This window comes from Pelophylax lessonae (assembly GCF_965119305.1).
Source record: "Pelophylax lessonae genome assembly, chromosome: 5".
NCBI classification, from domain to species: domain Eukaryota; kingdom Metazoa; phylum Chordata; class Amphibia; order Anura; family Ranidae; genus Pelophylax; species Pelophylax lessonae.
In genome coordinates this window covers 64,765,742-64,779,421 of record NC_138772.1, presented here as the reverse complement: position 1 = coordinate 64,779,421, position 13,680 = coordinate 64,765,742, and the positions used below count along the sequence as shown (strand labels likewise).

Here is a 13,680-nt window from a genome sequence, read left to right as displayed (position 1 = left end):
TGTTGAGGTATTTGTAAATCGCTATTATGTCCCCTTTCAGGCGTCTCTTCTCTTCTTCCTTATGCATGCCAATATTCTGCCGGCTTTGGCAGCTGCAGCATGACATTGCATGCTATTGCTTACTCTATCTTCTACTAAGACTCCCAGATCTTTCTCCATTCTTGATTCCCCCAGAGGTTCTCCCCCCTAACGCTTATTTTGCGTTATGGGGGGAACCTCTGGGGGATGAGTATGAGTTGGTCTCATTAATCCCATAGCCTCTCAATCTATATGGTTTCCGACATAAAATGAGTTATCCCAATCACCACCTCTGGGATTCAGGGGAACCACCTCTAATATAAAAAAAGGACACCACTGAGTTGTCAAACCTATGATGGAGGCTGATATGTCTCGTAACAGGAGTAATAACCTTCCCATTTCCAAAATATTAGATATGACTCTACCTCTTTGGCCAAATTCCCGGATGGTCTTACCAATGTAAAAATCCTGGTATTTACAAGTCATAAGATAAATTACACCACGTGTTCTACAATCAGCAAAATGTCACGAACGATGCCACGAGCCATTGGGTACATAAATACCCGTACCCTCCCTAACCCAAGGACACAGATGACAACCTCCACAACAATAGGTGCCCCTGGGTTGAGAGGTTAAATCAACTCTATTTCATAATGACTGGAAGTTAGTTTGTCATGTAAAGATGTAGCTAGTCTCGTCTTTGGATCACAGGATGACATCATTCAGCCGGTCCAAGTGCTAGATTGATCCAGACTTGACAGTCAGGGTCCACCCAGAAGCCTGGACCTGCAGCTGGCTCAGCCTCTCAGCCAGCCTGAGCCAGCTGCTCCCACCCCCTGCACAGCCCATTTCTCCAGTGAGCGCTGGAGGGGCAGAGCAGAGAGCCGGTGGCTGACAGTCACTGGCTCTCTGCTCAGAGCGGAAGGAACAACTGAGCAATCAACGATGTCTGCTGCAACCACCTATCTGAGTATGGATGTTTTGTTTTTTTGTTTTTAAATCTGAAATGTACATTGATCAGCAAAAGGTATTGCTTTTTTTCCTCAATGAAAGTGGAGGTACTCTTTAAATAAAAAGAAAGTTGGCTGTACATTCTGTAAAAAGCTGAATAAAAATAAAAGGTAACATGAACTATATATGATTGATGGAAATTTCTTTACTACATTAATAGGTTTCCACTTTGTGCATAACTTTAACTAATTCCCTCTTGAAGCTTTTAAAATTCACATTTTAAAAGTCCTGCTGCCACAGGTTTTCATTCTAATGCTGTTTGTAACTGAGCCCACTCCTGTACATACATTTCCCTGTATGTTTGTGAGCAAGCAGCTCAAGTTTAGCTGTATATTTTCTGCCTCTAACAGCATAAAACGTCACTAATCATTATATTGTCTCGCACATACCAGCAATAAATCAACATTTTATATCCACAAGTGACTTTTATAGCAGGTTTGGGAGGTCCTAGCTGAGTGTGAATTTGGTTTTAAATGAGATCAGGAGATTTTCTATATTATTTATTTATTCATGATTGCAAGTATTTGTATAATACTGTCAATGTAAGCAACACTTTTTATACTATTCATTCACACCAATCCCTGTCACAAGGAGCTTACAATCTAAAATCCGTACCTTACATGCATACATACACTAGGGTCAATTAAGACAGGGGCCAATTAACCTACAAGTATGACTGTGGAGTATGGGAGGAAACCCATGTAAGCATAAGAAGAACATCCAAACTCTATCCAGATAGTGACCTGGTGGGAATTCAGACCGAGGACACCAATGCTGCAAGGGAGATATGCTTACTACTGAGGCACTCTTCTGCCCTCTATATATTCTTACTGGCCCCTGACACTATGCTGAAGTTCCATAGGCTTGGTTCTATTCAGACTTTTCATTGTACTTACAAACTCCAGCTGCCGCCCTAATGTAGTAGAAATGTGAACTGGACAATCAAGTGGCATAGTTGTTGTGTTCAGCAAAGAGTTCGCTAATGTTAGAAACATATGTGACAGTCCAACAAATGAAGCCTTATCGATCCCAGCATGCTCTGCAGCTTTTTAGATATATATGGTTGACCCCTTTGGAGATGCCACAATAGCAGTAAATGAAGTGCACCAGTGCATATGCCTTTCCTCAAATGGATGATAACAATAATAAGCATTCAAGTGTGTGACATAAAAGACATGACCACAATAGACCTCACGGACCCTGCAGGATACCTAGTTACTTGAATAGGAGGTACTTGGCACAGTTAGTTCAGTAGCCTTTCATTTCCACTGCTCTGATGACACAGTTCAGATTATTGATCCAGTAAAGTGGTGTTCCGGAATTACAGACACTATTACGACTCCATGTGATTTAGTAGTATAGTAATTCCTTAATCTAGCAAGGATCTCTGATTGTCTCCTGCACATTGCAAATATGCTTTATACCACCTGATCTCACAGATTCATATTTAGTATTCAGCTTAGTTATCTCCTCAAGTCTAATCATATGAAGTCATCTTATACACATACAGTGACTTGAAAAAGTATTCACACCCCTTGACATTTTTCACATTTTGTCATGTTACAACCAAAAACGTAAATGTATTTTATTGGAATTTTATGTAATCGACCAACACAAAGTGGCACATAATTGTGAAGGGAAAGGAAAATGATAAATGCTTTTCAAAATTTTTAACAAATATATATCTGAAAAGTGTGGAATTAATTTGTATTTACCCTGTTTACTCTGTACCCCTAACTAAAATCTAGTGGAACCAATTCTCTTCAGAAGTCACCTACGGTAATTAGAAAATAGAGTCCATTTGTGTGTAATATTATCTCCATATAAATACAGCTGTTCTGTGAAGCCCTCAGAGATTAGTTAGAGAACCCTAGTGAACAAACAAAATCATGAAGGCCAAGGAACACACCAGACAGGTCAGGGAAAGAGTTGTGGAGAAGTTTAAAGCAGGGTTAGGGTATAAAAAAAAATATCCCAAGCTTTGAACATCTCACGGAGCACTGTTCAATCCATCATCCGAAAATGGAAAGAGTATGGCACAACTGCAAACCTACCAAGACATGGCCATCCACCTAAACTGACAGGCCGGGCAAGGAGAGCATTAATCAGCGAAGAAGCCAAGAGGCCCATAGTAACTCTGGAGGAGCTGCACAGATCCACAGCTGAGGTGGAAATCTGTCCACAGGACAACTATTGGTTGTACACTCCACAAATCTGGCCCTTATGGAAGAGGAGTAAGAAGAAAGTCATTGTTAAAAGGAAGCCATAAGAAGTCCTGTTTGCAGTTTGCGAGAAGCCATGTGGGGGACACAGCAAACGTGGAAGAAGGTGCTCTGGTCAGATGAGAACAAAACTGAACTTTTTGGCCTAAAAGCAAAATGCTATGTGTGGCGGAAAACTAACCCTGCACATCACCCTGAACACACCACCCCCACTGTGAAACATGGTGGTGGCAGCATCATGTTGTGGGGATGCTTCTCTTCAGCAATGACAGGGAAGCTGGTCAGAATTAATGGGAAGATGGATGGAGTCAAGTATAGGGAAATTCTAGCAGAAAACCTGTTCAAGTCTGCAAAAGACTTGAGACTGGGGCTGAGGTTCACCTTCCAGCAGGACAACAACCCTAAACATACAGCCAGAGCTACAATGGAATGGTTTAGATCAAAGCATATTCATGTGCTTTTCTAAAAGTCCTGCTGCCATATTCATGTGCCATTCTATGTTAGAATGGCCCATTCAAAGTTCAAACCTAAATCCAATTGAGAATCAGTGGCAAGACTTGAAAATTGCTGTTCACAGACACTCTTCATCCAGTCTAACAGAGCTTGAGCTATTTTGCAAAGAAGAATGGGCAAAAATGTCACTCTCTAGATGTGCAAAGCTGGTAGAGACATCCCCAAAAAGACTTGCAGCTGTAATTGCAGTAAAGATGGTTCTATAGAGTCAAGGAGGCTGAATACAAATTCACGCCACATTTTTTTACATATTTATTTGTAAAAATTTTTGAAAACCATTTATCATTTTCCTTCCACTTTGCAATTATGTGCCACTTTGTGTTGGTCTATCACATAAAATCCTAATAAGACACAGTTACATTTTTTGTTGTAACATGACAAAATGTGGAACATTTCAAGGGGTATGAATACTTTATCAAGGCACTGTACATCTCAAGTCAACTGTGTAAAGTGTATGTAAACTTTTTTTGTTTTGGATAGTGTACAGAAGTGTTTTATTGCTGTCTGTGTCTCCGCTGAGGAGATTTACACCTCTGTTTGTCTTGCTGACCACTGCCACTGATACAGAAAGTGACGGGAAATCCAAAATATACAGTTTTCACCAGAACAAGGTGAAGCTTAAACTATAACCAAAGGCAACACTTTTTTTCCTCAAATCGCATAGTATAAAAGGCCAACATTACTATAAATATGGATGCAGCTCAGCTCCTATATAAATGACAACTCTCAAAAACACACATTGCCCATGGGACTTTGGAAGAGCTGCACCAAACAAAAATGAATCAATACATCCTTAAACGTATCAAGTTTTTATTCACACAAATGATTAAAATTCCACAGAATATATCTAATAACTCATAGTTGTATGATGGCCCATATACATAGAAAGATGATTGGTTGATATCCTACGACTCAATGCATTTCATGAAACAAAGTTCTCTTCGTCAGGAGATAGTATTGGATGGCATAGCCATCAGTCACACAACATGTATAGAAAGTTTATATACAATGCTTCTCCAGCAACAAAACACAGATGCGATGGGAAAGCACCATGAGGGAAGTCTCATCCGGGAGCTGTGGAAAGGGTAGGGGGCCACCAAGACATGGTCACACAGCAGGGACAACAATTCTGGGCGCCCCAAACTATTGAGCGACTTGATGCAGCCAATGAATCCTCACAGAAGTGCCAGGGAGATTGGTTGTGTAACAGCCATCACCAGCAACCAAAGATCAAGTTGTATAAAGTCGGCCTTTACCTACCTGGCTCCCCTGGAAGCAGCCCATAAGGTTCTCTGCTAGATTGCCCTCTAGAACCCCTCCTTGATATAGAAAGGAGATTGCGTAGTCCCCCTTCTCCTTCTGTGCCTGGTGAAGACCATGTCTGTTAGTGGTAAACCCCCTTGACAGGGACTAAGATGGGCAGCTTAGGTTGTCAGTGCAGGTGTCTGGGTGTATGCACTGTTAGGACAGGAGCATAAGATGGGCATACTTCTGCAACAGACTTTTCTTTTTTGATAATATTCTGTATAGGGTTTGGTTTTTATATCCCCATCATAGCTCAGATAAAGTCAATCCATGTGTGTTCTGTTGGGGCTAGTTTCTTTCAGCTTTCCCTCAAGTCCTCATATACAGTTTTCTTTGGTTATATTCTTTTTTTATTTTTTACATTCTAAATATAGTAATGAGCAAAAGTATCTGAACTAAATAGATGTTTTATTAAAATCCTTCAATTACCCTGTTACTTTGTCCACACATGCTTTAGGGGCATTTATATCTCCTAAGTTGACCAAGGCCTCACTAGGGTTTGGTTTTTGGGTTTGGCTTTTATAACTAATATTGATTTTTAAACTTTTTATTTCTGATATGGTTTAGAGTTTGCCCTCCAGTTAGGCCTCCTGGCTTGGTTTTCTCCCTGTTGTATGTATATATTGTTGTACGTATTATAAAACAATCCATCATACTGTATCTGTGATAATTATGGTCAGCCCTGTGGAAGGAGAGATCTCTGGGGTTTTTTTAATCATCCTTCCCTAGTCTGGTACCTTCTTGCTAATCCTGTCATATGCTGTCCTGGAAGACGATTTGGGAAATCCTGAGTTAAACTTACCGGTAACTCTGTTTCCATGAGTCTTCCAGGAAAGCAGGATTTCCAGCCTTGTGCTGTGTTCTTTTTTTGTTTGTATATGTTTTGTTCAAGTTTCATTTTTCAGTTCTTGTTTAAAACTGACCAGTTCGCCAGAAAGGCTTTCTTTTAAAGTGTCTGTAGCGAGAGTTTGGAATCGCTGTCAGGTTTTTATTGCTGCCTGTGTCCCTGATAGAGAGATTCCTTCTCTCTAATTGTCCTGATCACCAAAGTCACCAGAAATGAAAGTGAGGATCATTTCAAAATGAGGAGTGGCCACCAAATTAAGAATAGAGGGAGAAACTTCCAGTGGGGACACTTGTTCACATGACAACTCTATAAGAGGGAATGTCTCTTAAATTGAAAACATATCCTATCACTTCCTGTTGAGAGACATTATGGGTAAATTTTCATGTGACAACTGCCCAAGGTAGGAATTCCCATCACTTTAGTGATATTTCCTCATTCCAGGGCAGGAAGTATGGAGAAATCTCTATACCAGGACACAGACAGCAGAGAATAACCTTCCCTACTCTGTCCAAAACCAAGGTAAAAAAAATGTTTTGGCTATACTTTACAAACACTTTAGGTAAGTGAGTCAACACTGTTACCATATAGTCACAATGTAAATAAACTCCAGGCTCAACACCCCCTCTTCTTTATGTTATGCTTTTTTTTATACTTCTCTTTTCCAGAAGTCTTTACACTGGTCATGTGACAGACAGAGTCTTCTTACTCCCATTGATTTTCTCCCATCATGTTCTTCCTCATTCAGTTATAGTCAGCCTGTGTAGATCAAGGGCAACCATACTTCTTGGCCCACCCATTGGTTTTGAGTGACTGTGGCTCCTGTATGCAGTACCTTTGCCAAAGAAGAAGCTGCTGTGTTCCCTTTTAAGACAATGCCCCCTGGCCTTGGAGCTAAGGGGAGGAGACTGAGCAGTCACATGAGAGTTGATAAAATAACGAGGAGAAGACATTTACAGTCTGATATTTTGAATTTTTACCCTACACATCTTGGTTGGGAAAAGAGTAAGTTATGCCATTATGTGTTTCGTATTGTGATGGGGAAATTTCATATTTCCTTATTGAAATTGGCTCACAATATCCTGGATACCTTAGCTGACCTCATACCAAAGGAATGCCATTACAAACTGTAAAGTCCTTAAAAGGTCATGTTGCTTGCAAGGGGGGTTGGTCATTTTCTTACATAAAAGTTCTGTATATACTACAGCTAAACCTTGGAATAATCAGTCTCATCTCAGAGCTGCTATTATGCCGTGTCTGATTTTGATCATCTGTGCCACGCCACGAAAGCAGGCAGGACTCCTCGTCGGTAAAGGCATCTTTAGTTATGTATTTTTGCTTTATTTTCTAATATTATTACATTTGTTATCTGTATCTGTCATTACTTAATTAAATGTTATACCTACAAGTATTTGTGTGATCTCTCTTTGCACACCTCAAATAAAACCTCAAAAACATAAACTATCCAGTAACCGTGATAAAACATATTGCTTGACTTTACAGATACCTCAACAACATAAGTACATGAAAATGCTGGATGCCTGGTCAGTATGCTGATCAAGTAGCAATTTTCAGAAGATGGGTACAAATGGCATCAGGGGTGTTTCATGTCAGGATCTCTTTTTTAAAAAAAATGCACTAAGCACACATTTTTTGCAGTTCTTGAATACCAAAAATATTTGTCATCTTTATTTCATTCAGATATATAAATAAGTTACATAATCGTAAAATACTGAATCTGTTTTATGTACCCTTAACAATGACAGACCTATTCCCAACAGCCGTTATCAAGAATACAAAGCTGAGACAATTTCAGTGGCAACTTCATATAAATTCATGAAACATATGGTTGGATGTAAATGGGCAATCGGCGAGCCTACCTGAGAATAATCTGACATAAAAACATTAGAAAGAAGGCAACCTTGGTTTTAGAAAAACATTCAGAGATCGCCATAAAAGAATCTTCCCAGGTGCACGATAGAGTCAACTCAATAAGACATGCAGTTTTTTCATTACTTTGCACTTTTTGCTAGTTTTTTAAGGTAAGGTTATTTCAGCTCACTAACCCCCTAGCTCTCCTGATCTATTCTATAACCCCCCTATTCAAGCTACGTAGGTGTATCAGAAAGACTGCTCCAGCCTGTTCTGATCAGCGGCTTTGTTTGTATCCCATGGCCTCACTCTAACGTTGACCATGCTGGCTCACAGATGACCCTAAATAAAAAATGAGAGATCACTGTGCATGGCCAGCGTTGAAGAGGACTTTGGCTTAAGGTTTTAAACAAGGCCATTGCTCAGAGCATAGTATGGCTGTCATCCTGATGTAAGCACGTACTGATTTTGGGTAGGGGGTTTGCACTATAGAGTAGGTCAAGAAGGTAAATAAATCTTTATCGCATGGATCAGCTGAATTTATAACCACAAGCTATTTTATTGATTTCTTCAGTATAATAATTGCAAAAGTCAAACTACCAGAAGGGTTATCATTTCTAAAAATACCACTGGCTTTAGGCATTGCATTTCAGAGGTGCTCCCAATTATTTCTAATGGGCCCCTAATGCACATGTAAGCTGCAAACAAACCACCTGATCCTTTAATGCTCCACAATGCATACATGTGCAAAACAGGGGTCAGGTGTGTGTTTTTTTTTTTGGGTGTGTGAATACAGTTTGAGGACCAATGAGAAATACATGGACACATGTACCAGAAGGCACATCAATGCACATGATAACCCAGGCATAGCTGTAAAGAATTGTTTCATGCTAAAAGAACTGCACCCCTGGGCAATAATTATGTATGTGAATTGACAAAATTGTGCGTAGTTTTGAAGCTTTAGATATCCAAAATGCCCTCTAAAATTATGAGTTTCAGGAGCTGGCATCCGACATCAAATCCAGGGGTTAATAAATGTGACACCTGTGAAAAAAAAACAGAAAGAATACATATTAAACACAGATTTATATTTCACAAAATACATTGTATGACCAAAAGGAATGCAAACCTTTGTCCATCACACATATATGAGCTTGGTGGACATTCAATTCCAAGATCGTGGGCATTATTATGGAGTTGCCCACCCCTCCCTGGTGGCTAGAAGAGCCTTCACCCTTTTGGGAAGGCTCTCCACAAAATTTTGGAGAGTGTGAGAATTTTTGCCCAGTTAGCCAAAAGAGCATGTGTAAGGTCAGGTACTGATATGAGATGAGAAGACCTGGCTCGTAATCAACTTTCAATTCCATCCCAAGTTTGTTTATTGGTTTTGAGGTCGGGAATCTGTGCAGGACACTTGAGTTCTTCCCACCAAACTCGCCAAGCAATGTCTTTAGGGAGCTGGTTTTGTACACAGGGGCACAGTCACACTGAAATAGAAAAGGACCTTCCCTAAACTGTTATTACAATGTTGGAAGTTCGCAGTCATCTAAAATGTTTTTGTATGCTGTAGCATTAACATTACTTTTCACCGGAAACACCTGAACGCAATAATCTGGTGAGGTGTTCACATACTTTTAGTTACATACTTTTAGTCCACATAGTTTTAGTTAGTGTATCAACACCCACAAAAAGAATGCTTAGTGGGAAAAAAATCTGATCGCTCACTGTTGGACATTTAATAACAACGTTAGTAAAGATAAAAAAAAAAAAGATTGGAGTTTATTAAGGTCAACATATTTTACCATCACAGTCTACCTACTTAAAGACTGATGGATGTTTCAGTAAAAGGAATAGAACATCTGCTAGCGCAAGAATATGTCTAGCCATGGCTTTATTATTTTCTGAGTTACTGACCTGATGCATACTTGATGCAGGTAAGGAGTTCTGGCTTGAAGTTTATCTCTAGTCAAACTTTTTTTCTTGCTGAAGTATTATGAAAGAAGAGCTCTAGGATTATTGTCATCTAGATCAGGGTGACGTAAGTGTAATGATGTGCATTATATTTACCACAAAGCCCGAGATCCAGAGATCTTTTTCCTGAAATTTGTGGTCATGGCTGCACTCCACCCTGTTGGTTGACATTTTGACATTTATGGACGAACTAGCTAATCCTGCAGAGCAGAGCTCAGAGGGTGGGAGTGGGTGGGAGTGTGGTAGAACCACATGTTTCAGAAAAAAGATCCTGCGCATCATTACGCCCAGTACATCCCAAGGGATCGATCTAGCATTCTTGGCAGTCTTCAAAACATCACTTAAATAAACCAGTTTATGTCTAATCACATTTTAAAGTATATCTAAACTCAAAAACAAAAATGTATTCAGATGTTGTGGCTACGATCGTTTCAGGCTTTTTTTTCCCTTTGTTTTCACCCGTTGACCCCGCCAAGTAACACACTTCATATCCAAGGATGACAACACTTGCTCACTGTACTGTATCTATGGGGGGGCTTATGCTGCTTTCCTGATTTAGACAACAAATATCCCTCTCTTCATCTCCACTACATAGTTAGAATGTCTCCTGTTGTTCACAAGAAATAGCTAGGAAGTCTGATGAGATTGTTCACAAGAACACTGGATTTCTGGCAAGATCAACATGAATATTTCAACACTAGCAGAAAATGTACTTAGCCTGAGAAAAAAAGAAAACTGCTGCAGCCACCACATCTAATAATTAATAGGCTGCAGTATGTTATTTTTGGGTTTGAATATTTTTTAAGTTGTCATGTGATGCCATCATGCCATTGTCAGGATTCAAAGACATCTTGTTATTCTTTTGGTTACTTTTTCATACTCAGACACAATACTTTGGTGAGTCTCATACAGCACAGGAAACTTCGGCCAAGTATCACCCAAAAGTTGTTGAAACCCCAAATTATATAAATGTTTCTTATAAAGTCTTTTGCTTTGATACCCCATAAAAATTGTATTTGAAGCAGTTTGCCTTTCAGTAATCGGCAAATAAATACAGATGGTTTGACACTCTGATGGAGTTACCTTTATCTGGTTTGTGTAGGTATACTGATAAATTTGGAGATGCCAGCTGTCTTCTGCCCATTCCGTGAGACCTGGAGAGCACACAGTCTACATATATGTCCCAGAAGTCCTGTGCTAACCCATCAAACAGAGCGTTATGTTTGGGGTTTGTTGATTCCTTCAAATAGACCATGAAGTCCCAAAGGCCCATGATGGTGTCCGCCATCCTAAGCTTCTTCATTTCCACCAGCTTGCGGGATGCTGCTTCCCAGCATTCGTGGTCAATCTCACCAAGGCCTTCTGCATTTAGATGTCTTTGTGTTTCTTTGTTATACATGGATCTAGCATATATTGAAGTCACCATCAGAAGAGAGATAAACTGGAGGTACCAATTGCTTGCTGCCAAATCCATTGCCTCTATAAGCAAAAAGAACAGCAATGAACAACAAATTAAAACTAGCAGCCTACACAACAGGTTGAATTTATATTTCTTTGAAAATGCCAATCATAAAGATGTAATTTTTTTCGGTCTTGTAGTGGCACTATGGATCAAAAGCCTAGAGGACAATACAGGATAGGGTAAAAAAAAATTAGATTTTTGAGGAAAAAAAAGTGGTTCCAAATGAAAAAAAAAAAAAAAAACATAGAAAAGAATCTAGTGTAGAGGCAGACAGGATTATAACAGAGCATTTTCCTCAATTATTTTGTACCTACGCTTGTCTTTATTGTTACAATCTTAATATTTAAATATTACAAAATTGAACAATTTAATAAACAAGTTAAGGTATACAGTTGAATAATCATGATGATTCAGATTTAAACGCTGAATGAGATTATGCATTTTCACCTATGCACACGAGGAACCACTGAGTACTACTTCTACCATGGAGTAATGCAAGTCCTCTTTAGGAGGAATTTAAAATACTTTCAAAGACCTCCAGATCTGGTAGTAATAATTGGTGCTTGCACTAACTTACATTCCACTGTCTGAATTCAGTTAGGGACTCTATGATCTTGTCTGTTCTTACCAATGGCACTTCTACCACTTGTCTCCTTTGAGAAGATTGTCATACAGGCAATTTTCAGCTCAGCTTTGGAGAGACATTTATACTGCGCTCTTTCCTATGTCTCTCAATGTAGAATTAACTGGTTCCAATTTTTCACATGGTGATGGTAGGTATTTAATTAAAATGCCCTAATTACTGAATTTTGCTATAAATGTACAAGGCTGAAACCTTGCCAGGTTTTACCAGGAGTTGCCCGGTAATCAAAATGATTACTGAAACTCTAGCTGCTGGGGACTCTAATCTTTACCTGCCTGCTGCAGACAAGAATGACACCAGTGTCACTTTTTTCAGGAACAGCAGGCACCAGGATAAATGCTGGAGGCAAGATTCTTCTCTCTGCATAGGGGCAACAATAAGTAGAATGTTATGCAGTTTAAAGTTATGAGAAAAAAAAATGGAACATTGTAGAGGTGAGGAGATAACGATAAGTCTAAATATGCTAAAAACATGGTGCCTGGATTCCAGCTCAATCTTTGGCATTTTTTCCCAGGTTACAAAATAACTTTGATAACACACCCATATAATCTATTTTATTATTAGGGCTTCTTGACAAACTTTTTGTCCTTGGAAACTTGCAGAATTCATTTGATCATGAAAGTTCAATCTATATGCACCTCACTGTTGTAAACAGAAATAACAATGTATCAAGAGAACAGCCTTGTACGTGTATTGAAGATGTTTACCTGCAAGAAATCAATGTCGAAAAGATGACAGAGGATGAAGAGTTATGTTTACTGTCCTTCATGTTTGAAGTGGTCACTCAGAGAGCCCCAGAAAAAAACATCTGCCAATACTAAATGCTTTGTAACATAAGTACGTTGTCCTATACTGCCTTTGATTCTTACCGTGATTCACCATTGTTCCCCAAACTCCTTGATGTACATTCCATGGTGGATGAACACTGAGTAATACAATTTTCCTGTTTTTGCTCTGTAGTTATTCATCAAATTGCCACTTTAATGTTCCTAATAATACACATATTTGCATAATGGTAGAGAGTGGACATAGAAGACATGTTGCTGGGACTGAAGGCAGAAGATATCAGGACATTCTTTTATGAGTGCCTTAACCGCCATTCTCAGCCAACATTGCATGCGTGATGCTTTGATCCTTGAGAGGAGTGAATGATTGGGCCCACCCATATGAACATTTATCAAAAGGTTGTTAAATCTTGCTTTGTGAAAATTAGCACCTCCAAAGTAAAAGTCAAACCAACTTTTTTTTTTTTACATTTTGGATAGAATAGAGTAGGGTCAGCAACCCCTGTTAGGTCAATTGCTCTTTGTGTCTATGCTGGGGAGATTCACTTTCTCTTTTTGTCCTGCTGACCATTGTCTCAGTGACTAAAGGTAATGGGAAATCCAAATTTTTGAGTTGTCACTGGAATAGGATTAGAGAAAAAATCATCCAATGAGAATGCCTGTTAGGGTGACAACAGTCTAAGATCACAATTCTTTCACTTTGAAGAGACTTACTTTTATTTGTGTCTACAGGACACCAAGTGAAAGGAAATCTCCCCAATGTAACACAAAAAGAATCTGACTAGGGATTTAACCTTTCTTACTGTATCCAAAACAAAGTTTTGGCTTTATGTACAATTTAAAGAGACTCTGTGGTTGGGGTGAAGATAGGAAATGCTTGCAGGTTTACACCCAGAGATACCTTCAGCAGCCTCCCAGACCTTCCTGTCATGACTGAAGGCCGGGCCCTACAGACAGGCAATGCTCTAACATTTTTGGGTGGTGTCAAAGCTTGCTGCTTAATCCCACCCCCAAACATTTCTAATAGCCCATTA

General features: G+C 39.3%; 1 protein-coding gene across 1 annotated transcript; it reads right to left on the bottom strand.

The window, feature by feature from the left end:
- Nucleotides 1–8,703: 8,703 nt before the first annotated feature.
- FAM237B (family with sequence similarity 237 member B) lies at nt 8,704–11,239 on the bottom strand. The gene is made up of 2 exons (XM_082257420.1): nt 10,840–11,239; nt 8,704–8,829 (listed from the first exon to the last, which is right to left on the bottom strand). The coding sequence occupies exons 1-2, from the start codon at nt 11,228–11,230 to the stop codon at nt 8,801–8,803; spliced, it is 420 nt and encodes a 139-aa protein (XP_082113546.1). The 5' UTR covers nt 11,231–11,239; the 3' UTR covers nt 8,704–8,800.
- Nucleotides 11,240–13,680: the final 2,441 nt, after the last annotated feature.